Source organism: Chiloscyllium plagiosum, unplaced genomic scaffold, assembly GCF_037043375.1.
Source record: "Chiloscyllium plagiosum isolate Xiang-an unplaced genomic scaffold, Cpla_swu_hap1 HiC_scaffold_1, whole genome shotgun sequence".
In the NCBI taxonomy this organism is placed as follows: Eukaryota; Metazoa; Chordata; class Chondrichthyes; order Orectolobiformes; family Hemiscylliidae; genus Chiloscyllium; species Chiloscyllium plagiosum.
Genome location: NW_028270139.1, coordinates 96,166,848 through 96,187,454, shown reverse-complemented (window position 1 = coordinate 96,187,454; position 20,607 = coordinate 96,166,848). Strand labels below are relative to the sequence as shown.

General features: G+C 43.0%; 1 protein-coding gene across 3 annotated transcripts in view; it reads right to left on the bottom strand.

The window, feature by feature from the left end:
- The window catches only part of arl15b (ARF like GTPase 15b), a 301,390-nt gene that overhangs the window by 173,035 nt on the left and 107,748 nt on the right, over window positions 1–20,607 (bottom strand). For all 3 annotated transcript variants that reach the window (XM_043688467.2, XM_043688457.2, XM_087989200.1), the window contains exons 2-3: window positions 15,509–15,653; window positions 3,866–3,925 (exon numbers count right to left, since the gene is read on the bottom strand). In XM_043688467.2, coding sequence (XP_043544402.1) covers window positions 3,866–3,925; window positions 15,509–15,653 — 205 coding nt within the window. The remainder of the gene's footprint in view (window positions 1–3,865; window positions 3,926–15,508; window positions 15,654–20,607) is intronic.

Genomic DNA, 20,607 nt, shown 5'->3' with positions numbered 1-20,607 from the left:
ATATTCACCACCTTAAAAATTCACTGCCTCCACCAGCACATCAGGGATTTAGTGTATTCAATCTTCAGATTTTCTGCAGAAATATTTTCAAGTTTTTCAGCAGCATCTGTCCAACCAGTGCCTGCCTATTACCTACAAATACAAAGGTAGTAGGTGCATGGGACACCACTTTCAAGTTCACCTCCACGTCTCACACCATCCAGATGTGGAAGCAGGTGACTAGTCTCCACTGTTGCTTGGTCAAAATCCTGTAGTTCTCTCCTTAACTCAATTCCAACAGTACTTTTATCACTGACTGTCATGTTTCAGGTGGATGAATAACGTTCTCAAGCACAATTATAGACGACCAATAAATGTTGATGTCCACATTCCATGAATGGAGAACTCTTGAGCAAGCTATTACAGCATTTCAGTAACTGACAGTAGAAATAATTATACTAAATGTTTATTGCTTAAAAAAATGCTATGTATGTTTTGTTGCCATAAGCAATTCCCAGAAAATATAGTGGCTTAATACTGCAGCATTACTTTTAAAAAAAGAAAAACTGCTTAGTCTTCTGAGCCCATATCTCCATTCCTCTCTGTGGAACTCCAAAACAAATTGGATGATTGCATTGTGTACTACTCATAGACTTAGAGTCATAGAGATGTACAGCATGTAAACAGACGCGTCAGTCCAACCCGTCCATGCCAGCCAGACATCCCAACCCAATCTAGTCCCATCTGCCAGCACCCGGCCCATATCCCTCCAAACTCTTCCTATTCATATACCCATCCAAATGCCTCTTAAATGTTGCAATTGTACCAGCCTCCACCACATCCTCTGGCAGCTCATTGCATACACGTACCACCCTCTGTGTGAAAAGGTTGCATCTTAGGTCTCTTTTATAGCTTTCCCTTCTCACCCTAAACCTATGCCCTCTAGTTCTGGACTCCCCGACCCCAGAGAAAAGACTTTGCCTAATTATCCTATCCATGCCCCTCATAATTTTGTAAATCTCTATAAAGGTCATCGCTCAGCCTGACGCTCCAGGGAAAACAGCCCCAGCCTGTTCAGCATCTCCCTATAGCTCAAATCCTCCAACCCTGGCAACATCCTTGTAAATCTTTTCTGAACCCTTTCACGTTTCACAACATCTTTCCGATAGGAAGGAAACCAGAATTGCACCCAATATTCCAACAGTGGCCTAACTAATGTCCTGTACAGCAGCAACTTGACATCCCAACTCTGTAGTCTATACTCTGACCAATAAAGGAAAGCATACCAAACGCCTTCTTCGCTATTTACCTGCGACTCCACTTTCAAGGAGCTATGAACTTGCACTCCAAGGTCTCTTTGTTCAGCAACACTCCCTAGGCCGTTACCATTAAGAGTATAAGTCCTGCTAAGATTTGCTTTCCCAAAATGCAGCACTTCGCATTTATCTGAATTAAACTCCATCTGCCACTTCACAGCCCATGGCCCATCTGGTCAAGATCCTGTTGTAATCCGAGGTAACCCTCTTCGCTGTCCACTACACCTCTAATTTTGGTGTCATCTGCAAACTTACTAACTGTACCTCTTATGCTCGCATCCAAATCATTTATGTAAATGACAAAATGTCGAGGACCCAGCACCAATCCTTGTGGCACTCCACTGGTCACAGGCCTCCAGTCTGAAAAACAACCCTCCACCACCACCCGCTGTCTTCTATCTTTGAGCCAGTTCTGTATCCAAATGGCTAGTTCTCCCTGTATTCCGTGAGATCTAACCTTGCTAATCAGTCTCCCATGGGGAACCTTGTCAAACGCCTTACTGAAGTCCATATAGAGCACATCTACTGTTCTGCCCTCATCAATCCTCTTTGTTACTTCTTCAAAGAACTCAATCAAGTTTGTGAGACATGATTTCCCACACACAAAGCCATGTTGACTATCCCTAATCAGTCCTTCCTTTCCAAATACATGCACAACCTGTCCCTCAGGATTCCCTCCAACAACTTGCCCACCACTGGGTCAGGCTTACCGGTCTATAGTTCCCTGGCTTGTCTTTACTGCCCTTCTTAAAACAGTGACACCACATTTGCCAACCTCCAGTCTTCCGGCACCTCACCTGTGACTATCGATGATATAAATATCTCAGCAAGAGGCCCAGCAATCACTTCTCTGGCTTCCCACAGAGTTCTCGGGTACACCTGATCAGGTCCTAGGGATTTATCCACCATTACCCGTTTCAAGTTATCCAGGCACTTCCTCCTCTGTCATCTGGACATTTTGCAAGATGTCACCATCTATTTTCCTACAGTTTATATCTTCCATATCCTTTTCCACAGTAAATACTGATGTAAAATATTCATTTAGTATCTCCCCCATTTTCTGTGGCTCCACACAAAGGCCACCTTGCTGATCTTTGAGGGGCCCTATTCTCTCCCTAGTTACCCTTTTGTCCTTAATATATTTGTAAAAACCCTTTGGATTCTCCTTAATTCTGCTTGCCAAAGCTATCTCATGTCCCCGTTTTGCCCTCCTGATTTCCCTCTTAAGCATACTCCTACTTCCTTTTTACTCTTCTAAGGATTCACTCGATCTATCCTGTCTACACCTGACATATTCTTCCTTCTTTTTCTTAACCAAACCCTCAATTTCTTTAGTCATCCAACATTATCTACACCTACCAGCCTCCCCTTTCACCCTGACAGGAATATACTTTCTCTGGATTCTCGTTATCTCATTTTACAGCCGTCCCTTTACCTGCGAACATCTGCCTCCAATCAGCTTTTGAAAGTTCTTGCCTAATACCATCAAAATTGGCCTTTCTCCAATTTAGAACTTCAACTTTTACATCTGGTCTATCCTTTTCTATCATGATTTTAAAACAAATAGAATTATGGTCGCTGGCCCCAAAGTGCTCCCCCACGGACACCTCAGTCACCTGCCCTGCCTTATTTCCCAAGAGTACATCAAGTTTTGCACCTTCTCTAGTTGGTAAATCCACATAATGAATCAGAAAATTGTCTTGTCCACATTTAAGAAATTCCTCTCCATCTAAACGTTTAACACAATGGGAGTCCCAGTCGATGTTTGGAAAGTTAAAATCCCCTACCATAATTACCCTATTATTCTTACAGATAGCTGAGATCTCCTTACAAGTTTGTTTCTCAATTTCCCTCTGACTATTAGGGGGTCTATAATACAATCCCAATAAGGTGATCATCCCTTTCTTATTTCTCAGTTCAACCCAAATAACTTCCCAGGATGTATTTCCAGGAATATCCTCCCTCAGCACAGCTGTAGTGCTATCCCTTATCAGAAATGCCACTCCCCCTCCTCTCTTGCCTCCCTTTCTATCCTTCCCGTAGCATTTGTATCCTGGAACATCAAGCTGCCAGCCCTGAGCCATGTTTCTGTAATTGCTTTGATATCCCAGTCCCATGTTCCTAACCATGCCCTGAGTTCATCTGCCTTCCCCGTTAGGCCCCTTGCACTAAAATAAATGCAGTTTAATTTAATTTATCCATGCTTGCCCTGACAGTTTGACTCATCTGTTCTCAACTGTACCAGTTTCAGATTGATCTCTTTCCTCACTATCTCCCTGGGTCCCACCCCCCACCTTACTAGTTTAAATCCTCCCGAGCAGTTCGAGCAAATCTATTCCCTTTTTAATACTCAGCACCCTAACAAAGTTACTTGTCACCACATAATTATTACTATTATTTGTTATCAGCCCTCTACAGTTTCTCCCAAACTGAAAATATAAATTTATCATTCCCTTTGCATGATCAAGACAGTACAAATCCCTCCACTGGAATGCTTTTGTACAAAAGCACAAAACTAACCATTTAGTTTTTCAGTAATTCAAAATATACTTTGCTTAAACTACACATACCTCCAAGTTCTTTCACATTGAGGATAGCATTCTGGAATGGAACAGCTTTAATGCTAAAACCTGAAGAGAACAGAAAGAAATAATGAGCCTTAAAACAGGGAAAAGGCATAGATGACAAAATGTGAAATTCATTTCGAAGATGAGAAAAACATTTTTGCCAAATTTTGTTTTAATGAATAAAGGAATTTACTGTTCAGGAAAGGAATATTTTGAATTTTTAACACCCAACTTCAGCAGCATGTTAATTTTAACCTCAAAGTCAGGAACGGCAATGCCAATCTAAATTTTAGTTGCTCAACACAAAAAAATGTTGCGGTGAATGTTGTTGTCAATTAGTTATACATCGAAGGAATTCTGCAAAATGACTTAAACCTTCCAGCAGCATTTCCAATGAAGTGTATCACTGAAGTGGATCACTGAAGTGGAAGACTAGGTCAGGATTCAAAGTGACAGCTTGCAAGCTGTGATTGACAATGATCCAATTGGGCATAGGCAGCATGGATATGCAAATGGGAAATCTTATTTGCTGAATTTGGATTTTTCTGAAGATGTTACTAACAAATTTGTTCAAAGAGAACCTATGGAATTTAATACTTGGATTTTCAGAAGGCTTTTGATAAAAGCTCTCACAGGAGACTGAATAGAAAGGCTGGAGCAAAACTATAGGAGGAAATGTGTTAGCATGGATTAAGAATTAGCTAACACTCAGAAAATGTAAAGTAGGAATAAGACCAGAAGAGACAGAAGTTGATGTAGGCAATTCAGCGCGAGTGTGCTCCACCATTCAGTGAGATCGTGGGTGATCTCATAACCCTCAACTCTACTTTCATACCTTTTCCCTTTTATCGTTCATTCCTTAATTGATTAAAACATTTCTCAGCCTTGAATATACTGAATGACCCAGCTCAAAATCAATAATTCTCACATTGGCAGGCTATGACTAATGAAGGATTGGTATGTGGGGGCTTTCAATATCTATCAATAATTTAGATGCAATGACTGAATTTAATATTTTGAGATTCAAATTTGCAGATGATAGAAAGCTAAGTGGAAATATGTTTTGTGAGGAAATTGTAAAGTGGCTTCAGAAAGATTTGGACAAGCTGAGTGAATAGGCAAGAACACAGCAAATGGAATATAATGTGTAAAAATGTGAAGTTATCCTCTTTGATCGGAGAAATGAATGAGGTGACTAGATGAACATTTGGTGTATGAAGTCCACGCTAACCCGGCGAAGAGTATCCCATCCAGATCCACCCCTTACAACATCCCTGTAATCCTGCATTTCCCATGGTTAAATCGTCGTAGCCTGCATATCCCTGGACACTATAGACAATTTCCCATCCACCTAACCTGCACATCTTTGGACTGTGAAAAGATGCCAGAGCACCCACAGACACTGGGAGAACGTGCAAACTCCATACAGACATTCGCCCAGGGACGAAATCAAACTCGGGTCCCTGGCACTATGAAGCAACAGTACTAACCAGTGAGCCACCATGTTAGCCTTCATTGCAAGAAAATGTGTGTACAGGACGAGTGAAGTCTTGCTTCAACTGAAAAGAACCTTCGTTGGTCTACACCTGGAGTACTGTGGGCAGTTTCAATCTCTTTTTTGCAGGAAAGATATGATTGACAGATAGTGTAATAAAGGTCCATCAGACTTGTTCCCCGGATGGTGGACTGTCCTTTGAAAAGAAATTGGGCAAACTGGGCTTGTGCACTCTACAGTTTTGAATAATGACAGGTGATCATATTGAAACCTACGAAATATTGAAAAGGATAGATAGGGTAGATTTGGGTAAGGGATTTCCACTGGCTAGTGATTCTAAAACCAGGGAGCACACTTAAAAATAAAGGAAATGCCATTTACATCAGAGAGGAGGAGAAATTTTACTCGGAGGGCTTTTTCGATTCGATTCCCTACAGTGTGGAAACAGGCCCTTCGGCCCAACTAGGCCACACCGACTCTCCGAAGAGTAACCCACCCAGACCCATTTCCCTCTGACCAATGCACCTAACACTATGAGCAATTTAGCATGGTCAATTCACCTAGCCTGCACATCTTTGGACTGTGGGAGGAAACTGGAGCACCCGGAGGAAACCCACGCAGACACAGGGAGAATGTGCAAACTCCACACAGTTATCGTCAGAGGGTGTAATCGAACCTGGACCCTGGTGCTGTGAGGCAGCAGTTCTAACCAGTGAACCACTGTTGTCCCACTGTGAACCTTTAGAATTTTCTACCACAAGGGCTGAGGAATCTCTGTCTTTCAGTGAATTTAAAGAAGAGATTTACGGATTTCTCATTACTGTGATGGACAGGGTTAAGGTGCTGGGTAAGTAAAAGATTTTGAAGTGGTTGATCAGCCATGATTGTACTCCTTTGTTCCATCGCCAATTTGCACTTAACATCCAAGGCCTCCTTCTGAATTTTTCATAGTCAATCTATCTGTTCTCAGACAGAGTAAAATGCTTGATATTGTATGGATACTAGTTATAACAACTATGTCCAGCTTAACACTTACGAACATTATGAATTCCGAGTAGAAGTTGGTCATTCAGTCCTGAGAGCTTGCCTGCCATTCAATAAGATCGTGGTTGATCTGGCTGCAGCCTCAATTTTTTTCAAAATTCCCTCATGCGATGTGAATATCATTGGCTGGTTAGCATTTATTACCTGTCCCGATTGGCCTTGAAAAAGTGGTAGTGAGCTGTCTTCTTGAATTGCTGCAGTCCATGTGCTGTAGGTAGACCCACATTGACCTTAGCGAGAGAATTTCAAGATTTTGATCGAGTGGCAATGAGGGATTGGCAGCATATTCCCAAGTAAGGATCAGGAGCGATTCAGAGGAGAACTTGCAGGTGGTGGTGTTCTCAAGTATCTGTTGCCTTTGCCCTTCTCGATATAAGTTGTTGTGGGTATAGAAAGTGCTGTCTAAGGATTTTTGGTGAATTTCTGTAGTATAACTTGTAGATAATAAACTGAGTGTTGGTAGTGGAGGGAGTGGATGTGGTGTTTTGTTTTGCATGATATCAAGCTTCTTGAGTGTTGTTGGAGATGCACCCATCCAGGCAAGTGAGATGTGCTTATAGATGATGGGGAGGCTTTGGGTAGCCAGGAAGGGCGTTATTTGCTCTAGTATTCCTAGCCCCTGACCTGCTCTTAGTCATTGTATTTGTATGGCGAGTCCAGTTGAGTTTCTGGTCAATAGTAAACTCTAGTATGTTGATAGTGGGGGATTCAGTGATGGTAACGGCATTGAATGTCAAGGGTGATGGTTATATTGTCTCTTATTGGAGATGGTCATTGCCTGGCATTTGAGAGGCATGAATGTTATTTGCGATTTATCAGCCCAAGCATTGATAATATCCAGATCTTGTTGCGTTTGACATGCATTGCTTCAGTATTTGAGGAGTCACAAATGGTGAACACTGTGCAATCATCGGCAGCCATGCCACTCTGACCTTATCCATAGAATCCCTACAGTGTGGAAACAGGCCCTTCGGCCCAACAGGTCCATACCAACCCTCTGAAGAGTAACTTGCCCAGACCTATTCTCCTACCCTATATTTACCCCTCACTAATGCACCAAACCTAGCCATCCCTGAACACTATGGGCAATTTAGTCTGACCAATTCACCTAACCTGCACATCTTTGGATTGTGGGAGGGTACCGGAGCACCCAGAGGAAACTCACGCAGACATGGAGAGAATGTGCAAACTCTACACAGACAGTCACCCAAGGTTAGAGTCGAACCTGGTTCCCTGACACTGTAAGGCAGCAGTGCGAACCACTGAGCCACCGTGTCACTTATGATCATCAAGGGCAAGTCATTGATGAAGCAGCTGAAAATGGTCGAGCTTAGGACACCACCCTGAGCAATTCCTGCAGAAATGTCCTGGAGTGGAGATGACTGATTTCTAATAACCACAACCATCTTCCATTGTGCCAAATATAACTTCATCCAGTGGAAAATTTGCCCCCAATATCCACTGATTCCAGTTTTGCTAGGGCTCCTTGATCAAAAGTGGCCTTGATGTTAAGGGTTGTCACTTTTGCCTCATGTCTATAACTCAACGCCTTTTGTCCAAATTTATGCATGCCGAGCCATGAGGTTGCAAATTATTTTCGAAAATGATTCTGCTGCTGTCAATGGCCCACAGGGCCTCATCCTCAGTCTTCAGTTGCTTGATCTGTTTGAAGCCTGTCCTTTTTAGCACAGTGTTAGCACCAAGACAACAACGGAGACATTCTCAATGTGAAGGTGAAACCTCATCTCCACAAAAACTGTGGCAGTCAATCTTACTGATAGTATCATGAACTGATGCATCTGTAACAAGGGTTAATAAGGATAAGGTCAAGTATGTATTTGCCTCTTGTTGTTTCCCTCACTACCTGCTGCAGATCCAGTCTAGCAGCTATGTCTTTTCGGACCCAACCAGCTTGATCAGTAATGTTGCTGCTGAGTCACTCTTGGTGATAGAAAATCCTCCAGATTTTGCACCCTTACTGCCCTCAGTGCTTCCTCTAAGTGTTGATCAACATGGAGGAAGTACAGATTCATCCATCGAGGGAGGATGGTACATGGTAACAAGCAGAAGGTTTCCTCGCTCTTGTTTAATCTTAAGCCATGAGACTGCATGGGTTCCGGAGTCAAAGTCGAGGACTCCCAGGGAAGTCCCGCCTGAATGTGCCATAACTTCTGCTGTTCTGTGCCCTGACAGTGAATATCCAAGGATGGTGATAGTGGTGATTGAGATGCTATCTGTAACATATGACTCCGTGAATATGTCCATGTCAGGCAGTTGCTTTTCTAGTCTGAGACAGCTCTCCCAGTTTTGGCACAAGCCCCCAGACTAACTTGGAAGAGTCAACAGGGATGTTTTCGCCATAGTCATGTCTAGTGTCAAGGTTGATGGTTTCATTTCTTCATTGAGGCTTCATAGCAATTGATACAACTGAGTGGTTGCCAGGTCACTGAGGGCAATCGAAAGTCAATCACATTGCTGTGGGTCTGGAGCCAAATGTAGGCCAGACCAACTAAGGATGGCAAATTTCCTTATGTGACTGACATTAGTGAGTTTTCCGACAGTAAGATGTCAGAGCATAATGAGGACATTCAGCCCATTGTGTCCCTTCTGCCAGCTTTGACAAAGGGTCAGTTAGACTCGAAACATCAGCTCTTTTCTCTCCTTACAGATGCTGCCAGACTTGCTGAGATTTTCCAGCATTTTCTCTTTTTTGGTGTCCCTTCTGCCATTTGATCATAGTTGATGTTTCTCAACCCCATTCTCCTGCCTTTTCCCTATAACACTGGATTACCTTACTAATCAAGAGCCCATCTATTTCTGTCTTAAACACATGAAATGACTCAGCCTCCACAACCTTCAGTGGTAACGAGTTACACGATTAGCAATCCTTTAGCTGAAGAAATGTTTTCTCATCTGAGTTCTAAAGGGCTGTCCCTTCATCTGAGGCTGTGTCCTCGTATCCTAGTCTCTCTGACTAATTGAATCATCTTCTCCACGTCTAACCTATTCAGGCTTCTCAGTATTCTGTAAGTTTCAATGAGATCCCTGCCTTATCTTTCTAAATTCCATCAAATAAAGATCCAGAGCCTCAACCACTCCTTATATGACAAGCCCTTCATTCCAGAATCATTATTGTAAAGCTCCTCTAAACCCTCCTCAATGCCAGCACATTCTTCCTTAGATACATGGTCTGAGCAGAACCTTATACAGCCTCAGCAGTACCTCTCTGCTCTTATACTCTAGCCCACTTGAAATAAATGCTATCACCTTCGTTCCTTCGTTCAGACCGTTAACTGCAAATACTTGTGGTCCCAACACAGATGCCTGCAGAACTTCATTAATCTCCGACTGCCATCCTGAAAAAGACTGCTTTATCACCATTGCCTTCTGCCAGTCAGTGAATCCTCCATCCATGCCCAAACCTTGCCCCTAACACTATAGGCTCTTGTCTTATTCTGCAGCCTCTAATGTGGCAACTTAGTAAAGGTACTTTGGAAATCTGAATAAATCACGTCCACTGGCTCTCCTTTGTTTACGTCATTCAATACCTCTCAGAATCATAGAAACCACACAATGCAAAAAGAGGCTATTCAATCCTTCAAATCTACACCAATTCTCTAAAGAGTGTCCCATCCAGACACAGCCCATCCCCAAAGAATTCTAACAAATTTGTCAGGCATGACCTCCCCTTGATGAAGCTGCACTGACTCAGCCTCATTTTGCCACGTACTTCTAAGTACTTTGCAACTTCAACATTCCCAGCCTTAACAATGGACTCTAAAATGTTATCAATGACTGAAGGCACGCTAAGCAGCCTATAGTATTCTTCTTCTCTCCCTTCTTAAACAGGGATGTGCCAGTTCTCTGGCACATTCAATGATCCAGTGATTCCTGAAAGATCACCACCAATATCTCTGCAATCTCCTCAGCTATCTCCTTCAGTTTACTCACTTTTAGATCTTTCAGCTTCCCCAGCACCTTCTCCTTAGTGATGGCCACTGCACTCACATCTGCCCCTGACTCTCGAAGTTGTGGAACGATGCTGGTGTCTTCTACTGTGAAAATGGATGCAAAGTACCTATTCAGTTTCTCCACCATTTCTTTGTTCCCAATTACTTTTCATTATTTATATAGATGACTTGGAATGTGAGTATAGGAGCTTGGGTTAATAAGTTTGCAGATTACACCAAAATAGGTGGTTAGTGGACAGTGAAGGAGGTTAATCTCAGAGTACAAAGTACACAGTACCTTGATCAGATGGGCCGAGGAGTGGAAGATGAGGTTAACTTAGATATATGTGAGGTGGCCCTGGGGAATGTTGCTGAACAAAGACCTAGGGGTTTAGATGCATACTTCCTTGAAGGTGGAGTCACAGACAAGGTGGTGAAGCTGGCATTTGGCACACTTGCCTTCATTGGTCAGTACACTGATTATAGGAGTTGGGAGGTCATGTTACAGGACATTGGTTTTTGAATGCAGCATACAATTCTGGTTGCCTTTCCATAGGAAGGATGTTGCTAAAATTGAGAGGGTGAGCAGAAAAAATTTACAAGGTTGCAGGCGGTGGAGGGTTTGAATTGTAGAGAGTGGCTGGGGTTTTTTTCCTTAAGTGTCTTAGACTTTGAAGTGATCTTATAGAGGTTTATAAAATCATGAGGGGTATGGATACGATGAATAGCTAAGGTCTTTTTCTTAGGGTAGGCGAGTCTGAAATTATACAGCATAGGTTTAAGGTGAGAGGGGAAACCTTTGTAAAGGACCTGATGGATACCTTTCTCATGCAGAAGATGGTGCATGCATGAATGAGCTGTCAGAGGAAGTGGTGAAGGTGGGTACAATGATAACACTTAAAAGGGATATGAACAGGAAGGGTTCAGTTGGATATGGGCCAAATGTTGGCAAATGGGACAAGTTCAGATTGGGATGTCTGGTTGGTGCAGATGTCTTAGACCAAACAGTGTGTTTCAGTGCTGTACGATTTTATGACTCTATTGTTACTTCTCCAGCCTTATTTTCCAGCATTCCAATGTCCATTCTTGCCTCGCTCTTACCTTTTAGATAGCTAAAAAAAACTTGCAATCTTCTTTCATATAACAAGTTAGCTTACACAGTACAACAAGAGTGGCTTGGCAGGAGTACTACACATTGAGCTGGTAGGGTCTAAAAGGACTGGGACTGCAGCAGGTGGCGAGGGAACCAACAAGAGGGAAAAACAAACTTGATCTCATCCTTACCAATCTGCTAGCTGCAGAGACATCTGTCCATGACAGTATCAGTAAGAGTGATCCACCACACAGTCCTTGTGGAGCACAAGTACCACCATCACATTGAGAATGATGTCCATCATGTTGTGTGGCACTATCAACGTGCTAAATAGGACAGACTTCGATCAGATCTAGCAACTCAAGACTGGGCATTCATGAGCCACTGTGGGCCATCAACAGTAACAGAATTGTACTCCAGCACAATCTGTAACCTCAGGGCCCAGCATATCCCCCCACTCAACCATTATCATCAAACCAGGGGATCAACCCTGGTTCAATGGAGGTTCAATGAGAGTGCAGGAGGGCATGCCAGGAGCAGCACCAGGCATACCTGAAGATGAGAAATCAACCCAGTGAAGCCAATAAACAGGACTACATGCATGCCAAACAGCAGAATGGCAAATGATAGACAGAGCTAAGCAATCTCACAATCAATGGATCAGATCTAAGCTCTGCAGTCCTGTCACATCGTCATGAATGATGGTGGACAATTAAATAACTCACTGGAGGCGGTGGCTCCACAAATACCCCCTCCTCAATGATGGAAGAGCCCAGCATATCAACAACTTTTGCAGTAATCTTCATCCAGAAGTGTCGAGCGGATGGTCCATCTTGGCTTATTCCAGTGGTCACCAGCATTAGCGTTACCAGTCTTCAGCCAATTCGATTCACTCCACGTGATATCAAGAAATGGTTGGAGACATTGGATACTGCAAAGTCTATGGGACCTGACAACATTCCAGCAATAGAACTGAAGACTTATGCTCCAAACTTGTCACTCCCTTCGCCAAGTTGTTCCAGTAGTTACAATTGTACCTACCAGACAATACGGAAAATTGCCCAAGTATTTCCTGTACATAAAAAAGGAGGACAAATCCAACCCTGATAATTACCACCCCATCGGTTGTCACTCAATCATCAGTAAAGTGATGGAAGGTGTCATCAACAGTGCTATCAAGCAGCACTTGCTCAGCAACAACCCAATCAGTGATGCCCAGTTTGGGTTCCAGCAGGGTCACTCAGCTAGTGACCATTACAGCCTTGGTGCAAACATGGGCAAAAGAGATGAATGTCAGAGGTGAAGTGAGAGTGACAGCCCTTGACATCAAGGCTGCATTTGATAGAGTGTAGTATCAAGGAGCCCTAGCAAAACTGGAATCAATGGGTATCAGGGGTAAACTCTCCAGTGGCTGGCGTCATACCTGACACAAAGGACCATGGTCGTGATTGGTGGAGGTCAGTCATTTCAGCTCCAGGACATGTCTGCAGGAGTTCCTCAGCCCAATCATCTTCAGCTGCTTCATCAATGCCTTTCCCTCCATCGTAAGGTCTGAAGTGGGAATGTTCACTGATGGTTGCAACGTTCTGCATTATTCGTGACTCCTCAGATACTGACATAGTTTATGTTCAAATGCTACAAGTTCTGGACAATATCCTGGCTTGGGCTGACACGAATGCCAGGCTATAACCAACGCCAACAAGAGACAATCAAACCACAGCCCCATGGCATTCAATCACTATTACTTCACTACCAGTATTCTGGGGGTTGACATTGGTAACCCATCAACACAACCTGAGGACTCATGATGCTGGCGACAGAGAACTTTGTCTATTCCCTTGACTATGCTATCCCTGATTCCAACTACATTTCTCTTTTCTCTCCCCTCTTGATTGGATCTCTACAAGAGATCCTCTCTATATGGAAGTAATGGCTCACCCACTGAAGATGCTGCCTGGTGAATACATATATTTCAGCTTTAGTTCCATTCAGCTTGTATTACCCAATAAACAGTGGGATACATGGCGGCATTTATCATATGTTATTAGCTTCCACTGAAGGTGACAGAGCTGAGTTAACATAGTTTCAGGACATTTGCCCTGGAAGATGGTCAAATGACAAAATTGAAAAATACGCCCACTACCAAAAACACATTATTGGTTAACAGTTGGGAATGTAACACGTGGAACAAGAAAGGGTAAAGCTAATCCAAGCAGGAAAATCCTGCAATTTCTGCTTTGAGACAAATGCCACAGCTATATACAACCTACAATACACTTTTTGAAGTGTGGTTACTGCTACATTGTTGGCCAAGACTGGCAAATAAGCCATCAAGCTCAAAGGTCCACAGACAGTTCACATGTGTGAGAGTCAACTCTATGGAGATCTAAATAATATTTTTTTTAAGAAAGAATTTGTTCATTAATGTGGACATCTCTGGCCTGGCCAGCATTTGCTGCCCATATCCATTATATATGATATCAGTAAAGGGGGAGTTCCAGGATTTAGTAGAAGGAACGGCAATATGGTTCCAATTTAGGATGATGCATGGTTTGGAAAGGAATCTGTTGAGGGAGCCTTCGTGAATTTCTACAGTGCATTTTATAGTTAGGTACACACTGAGTGCTACTCCCCATCAGTGAAGGCAATGAATATTGAAGGTGCCCTGAAACATTAACTCAGTTTCTTTCAGTTACTATCAGACCTACATTCAGAGATCTACAACACAAAAAAAGGCTCTATCGTGCCCATTCTGGTCTAAAACAGCTACTTCACCATTCTAATAGCATTTTCCAACACTTGGTTCATTGTCTTATATGCCTTGGCAGCACAAGTGCACATCTAAATACTTCTTAAATATTCTGACGGCTTTTGCTTCTAACAGCTGTACAGGAGTGAGATTCCCACCACCCTCTGGATTGAAAAAGAATTTTCGTCATCCCCACTAGAATCTTCTGCCTTTCCCTTAAATTATTCCCCTGGTCATGCATTGATCCCTCTGAAGGGAAATATTTCTTCCAGTCTACCCTATGGCCCTCAATTTTATACATCCCAATCATGACCCCTCCTATCTTCTCTGCTCCAAAATAAACAATATCAGTCGATCCAACCTCTCTTCATACCAAAAACCTTTCAGCCCAGGGAACATATTCTGCACATTCGCCAGTGCAATCACTTCCCTCCTGTAATGTGGATTCCAGAACAGCACGTAATACTCTAGCTGTGGTCTAACCAATGATACAGTTCCAGCATAACATCCCTGGTCTTAAATTCTACACCTCAGCTAATAAAGAGAAGAACCCAATGTACGTTCTTAACCACTTTATCCAACTGTCCTGAAATTACGGGACTGGTGTACATGCACACCAAGACCTCTCTAGTCCTCGGTGTTTCCAACACTCTGACTGTTCATCATGTATTCTCTTGCATGCTTGTCCTGCCCAAGTGCATCACCTCACATTTATCCAGATTAAATTCCCTTTGCCACTGATCAGCTCATCTGCTAATTAATTCTAGTATTTTCAGCGTTTCAAAGTCACAGTTTTATGAATCTAGTCTAATTTCACGAAATACATCTGCGGATCTTTACATTTAGAACACCTCTCTGATGTAGAGTTATTATTTTAATAATGTTAATATTAACTAAATGATCCCATGTTAAAAGGGGAACTGGAATAAAAAGACCAAAGGCCTAATTCACCAATCTTTGACCGTAGCACAGCAAAAGGCATCGAAGGGCAACCTGTACTCTACAAATGAGTTTACACTGAATTATTATGGTAAAGGGAAGAGTCCAAGCTAAAATACTAAAGAGGGGAAACAAAACAGGATAATCAGCAGATAAAAATAAAAGTTAAGAATAGAGTGTCACACCTTTGAAGGAATATAGGATTCAAGAGTCTCAAAGTCAGTGCAAATACATCTTAAATAGCAGATTTAGATTATTACCACCAACATTTACAAAAGGTTGTGCTACCTAAAAATACCTCACTTTGACTTTGCAACAGAGGTCAATTTACATGATAGCATTTCACACAGCTACTGCAATTCTGCTTAAATGTTACCTGTCGTGGGTATGATGTTGTCTGTACTCTCACTGCAGAGTTGTGTAAGCAAGCTTGACTTGCCAGATCCTGTAAGGCCTACACAAACAACATCGTATTCAGTTCGTGGTGATGGTGGTCCTTTGCAGCAGAATGCTCGGAAACACTAATGGAAAAGATAAACATTGTTAATCTTTGTTGATTTGGACATCTGGATTGTGACAAGAAAGCTACATTTACTCTAGCTAAGTTTTTTATTAATCTATTTTCCTAATCAACCTGTCCAGAAATGTTGTTACACACCTCTGACGCAGGTGAAACGTAGAGTACCGGCACCCACATTTATGTTGTAAACTGCTTTACGTAAAGTAGTTAAACTGTAATTCCTGATGAAGGGCTTTTGCCCGAAACGTTGATTTCGAAGCTCCTTGGATGCTGCCTGAACTGCTGTGCTCTTCCAGCACCACTAATCCATAAACTGTAATTATATCCATCTACTGGTAACAAGCATTGGAGCACATCAGTTTTCTATCTCGGAACTGTTGAGCCGATAGGAAAACTCCAGTGCTTCAACTCTACTCCTCTGCTTTCCAAATTCCACTAAATCAGATCAGCACAATCAGATGACTCCCCAAAGATCAGGTGTGTACAACATTTAGAAACACATTACTCGGTCTACCTTTAAATCAATGCTCCAACATTGGCGCTACTTGGACAGAGTGCCATTAGCTTGGTCAAAGAGTAGGTTTTAGAGAGCATCATAAAGGAGAGAGCAAAGTAATGAGCAGAGAACTTTATGGAGCAAATTTCAGAGCAAAACATCTAGTCAGCTGAATGCATCGTTGCCCATTGGAACAAAAACCTAGCGACACACAAGATGTACCAACTCAAGGAGCACAGAGATTGGAGATTTATAGAGCTAGATAAAATGATAGAGATAGGAAGGGGCAAGGCCTTGAAGGTTTGAAAACAAGTGAAGGGAAAATAAACAGAGAGAGGAAAAGCTTTTTCTGGAGATTCTCTGGCTGCAATTGAACAGATAAGAATAGAATCAAGTGAATTTATTACCATTCTTCTGGTTAACTAAGGAGAAACATCAAGGATGATGGTATTGTGAAAGGCGGCAGACAGGTTGTAAAGAACAAGGAGAGATTGACAATGAGGTGGAGGTCAGTGAGGAAGGACATATTTTCTAACTTTGCAAGAGCAGTTTCAGTGTTGTGGCAAGAACAGAAACAGGATTTGAAGAGGTGACAAAAAATTGTTGTTTCAAACTACTCAAGATACATGGTCTACCAAAATTAGGATTCAGTTGCACTGCTGCAGACACCCCTTCTAGGTAATAGTTGCAGCAAGAGGGGTATAATATGCTAACATGTAATCTCAATTATTTTAAATATCCATGTTTCACTCAAATCACTTGTACGTAGATGGTGTTACTACATATTTGGATCTGCAAGCTTGTTCTGTCCAACAGGCTCTTTGCACCCAACACCAGAAAAATAAAATCACCTGGTCATCAGAATTCAAAATACATGGGTGCAGTGCATAAATTCACTTTTGTAATCTCAAACAGTCCCTGAAAACTCAATGCTGGGGACAAAATTGAGGTGTACAAGATAATGAGAGGCATAGATAGAGTTGATAGCCAGAGACTTTTTCCCAGGGGAGAAATTGTTAACACAAGGGGTCATAGTTTTAAGCTATTTGGCAGAAAGTATAGAGGGGATGTCAGAGGCGGGTTCTTTACGCAGAGAGTCGAGAGAGTATGCGTTGCCAGCAGCAGTTGTGGAAGCGAGGTCATTGGGGATATTTAAGAGACTGCTGGACATACATATGGTCACAGAAATTTGAGGGTTCATACATTAGGTTTACCTTACATGAGGATCAATGTTCGGCACAACATTGTGGGCTGAAGGGCCTGTTCTGTGCTGTACTGTTCTATGTTCTAAAATAATCCGTATAAGTCACAGCTGTATACTTTGCTTGATGAGAGGAGAAGACATAATAAGAGCTTTTCCTCCAGATTCTCCCTCTTCCTTGTTGTAGCTCCAGCTGCATTAACCACAGGTCTCCACCATCCAGCCGTTTTTATCTCACTCATGTTTCGGGTGTCATGATCTGTCTGTTGACAGACAGCCACTCTAGGTTATGGTGAATTCTTCAACAGTTCATCAAGGGCATAATCTCAGAATAAAGAGATGCCAAATAAGAGATGAAAAGGAATTTTTTCTCAAAGGGTTGAGTGTGTTTGGAACTCTTTTACCACAGAGAGCTATGGGAGCAGAGTCCTTGTGCATATTTAAGGCGAAGATTGAGAGATTCTTGGGGAATCAAGGGTTACAGTGAAATAGCAGGAAAGTGATGTGAGGAATAGTGCAACAGTCATGATCCTATTGAAAGGCGGAGCAGGCTTGAGGGGCTGAATGGTGCAGTCCTGTTCCTATCTCTTGGCCTGGCCTCAGTGCACACAGCATAATGACACTGCTACATTGCTGGGTGGCTGATGGGTTTGATCAATAAAAAACTGAAGTATACAGAAATAACCAAAGGCACTAGATACTCCAAAGAGTATGGGCCCTAATAACTTTCTGGCAAGAGTACTGAAGATGTGTGCTTCAGAACCTGCTGCTCACCTGATCAAGATGTTCCAGAACAACTACAACACTGACAGCTACCCGGCAAAGTGGAAAAAGGAAAATTTGTTTACAGGTACATCCTGTACACAAAAAGCAGGGCAAATCCAATCAAACCAATCCAATTACTATCCCACCAATTTACACTGAATTGTCAATAAAGTGATACAAGGGATCATCACCAGCCCAACCATCTTCAGCTGCTTCAATGTCCTTCACTCCATCATAAGGTCAGAAGTGTGGATGTTTGCTTTGATTCCACAATGTTCAGCAGCATTCATGACACCTCAGATACTGAAGCAGTCCATGTTCAAATCCAACAAGATCTGGACTATATCCAGGCCTGAGATGACAAATGGTAAGTAACATTCATGCCACACAAATGCCAGGCTGTGACCATCATTAACAAGAGACAATCTAACCATTTCCTATTGACATTCAATGGTGTTACCATCACTGAAACTCCTACTGTCAACATTCTGGGGTTATCACTGACCAGAAACCCAACTGTACTCGCCATACGTTAAAAACAGTGGCTACAAGAGCAGGTCAGAGGCTAGGAATACTACAACAAGTAACTCACCTCCTGACTCCCCAAAGCCTGTCCACCTATTCTCCAAGGCACAAGTCAGAAGTGTAATGGAATATTCCCCACTTGCCTAGATGAGTGCAGCTCCACAACACTAAAGAAGCTTGACACTGTCCAGGACAAAGTAGCCTGCTTGATTGGCACTACCTACACAAGCATTCCACTCTCTCAACTCCGAATGCTCAGTTTCAACAAGATGGGCTGCAGAAATTCACCAAAAGTCTTCAGACAGCAAATTCCAAATTCACGATCAATTCCATCTAGAAGGACAATGGCAGCAGATACATGGGAACACCACCACCTGCAAGATCCACCCCCTCCCCACCAAGCCACTCACCACCCTAATTTGTAAACATATCATCGTTCATTCACTGTCGGTGGGTCAACATCCTGGAATTCTCTCCCCAATGGTATTGTGGGTCAATCCACAGCAAAGGGATGCAGGAGTTCAAGAAGGCAGCTCACTACCAAACAGCAACTAGGGTTGGGCGATAAATGCTGGCTAGCCAATGATGCCCACGTACCACAAATGAATAAATTTTAAGTAGTGCTAACAAGTAGCACTTGCTTAGCAATAACTAGCTTGCTGATGTCTATTTTAGGTTCCAGAAGGGCCATTCCTTTATCTCATTATGGGCTTGGTTCAAATGTGGACAAAAAGCAGAATTCCAGAAGGGATGAGAGTTACGTCGAGACAGCATTTGACAAGAGTAGCAAGGAGCACGAGCAAAACTGGGGTCAATGGAAAACTTTCCATTAGTGGGTGTCATACCGAAAGCGAAAGAAGTTGTTGCGATTCTTGGAGGTCAGTCATTTCAGTTGTAGGGCATACCTGCAGGAGGTACACATGGTAGACAGTCTAATCAACCTTTTCAGATACCTGTATATTATTACACATCTCTGGAACAGGTGAAACTTGAAGTCAGGCCGTGGCCAATTACACAAATTAAATATTGTCTGGACCAACCCTCTAGACTCAGATGCGCTCATCGGTCGAGTGAGTGAGTGAGTGAAGTGTGAGTGAGTGAGTGAAGTGTGAGTGAGTGAGTGAGTGAAGTGTGAGTGAGTGAGTGAGTGAAGTGTGAGTGAGTGAGTGAGTGAAGTGTGAGTGAGTGAGTGAAGTGTGAGTGAGTGAGTGAAGTGTGAGTGAGTGAATGAAGTGTGAGTGAGTGAGTGAAGTGAGTGAGTGAGTGAGTGAAGTGTGAGTGAGTGAGTGAAGTGTGAGTGAGTGAATGAAGTGTGAGTGAGTGAGTGAAGTGAGTGAGTGAGTGAGTGAAGTGTGAGTGAGTGAGTGAAGTGTGAGTGAGTGAGTGAAGTGTGAGTGAAGTGTGAGTGAGTGAGTGAAGTGTGAGTGAAGTGTGAGTGAGTGAGGTGTGAGTGAGTGAGTGAGGTGTGAGTGAGTGAGTGAGGTGTGAGTGAGTGAGTGAAGTGTGAGTGAAGTGTGAGTGAAGTGTGAGTGAAGTGTGAGTGAAGTGTGAGTGAAGTGAGTGAGAGAGAGAGTGAGTGAGAAAGTGTGTGTGTGTGCGCGTGCGAGAGAGAGAGAGAGTGTGCGAGAGAGAGAGTGTGTGTGCGAGAGAGAGAGTGTGTGTGCGAGAGAGAGAGAGAGCGCGAGTGCGAGAGAGAGAGAGCAAGTGCGAGAGAGAGAGAGAGAGAGAGCGCGCGAGTGCGAGAGAGTGTGCGAGAGAGTGTGTGTGAGAGAGAGAGAAAGAGAGAGAGAGAGAGAGAGTGTGAGTGTGAGAGAGAGAGAGAGAGAGAGCGCGAGAGTGCGAGAGAGAGTGTGTGCGAGAGAGAGAGAGAGAGTGTGCGAGAGAGAGAGAGAGAGAGAGTGTGCGAGAGAGAGAGAGAGAGAGAGAGAGAGTGCGAGAGAGAGAGAGAGTGCGAGAGAGAGAGAGAGT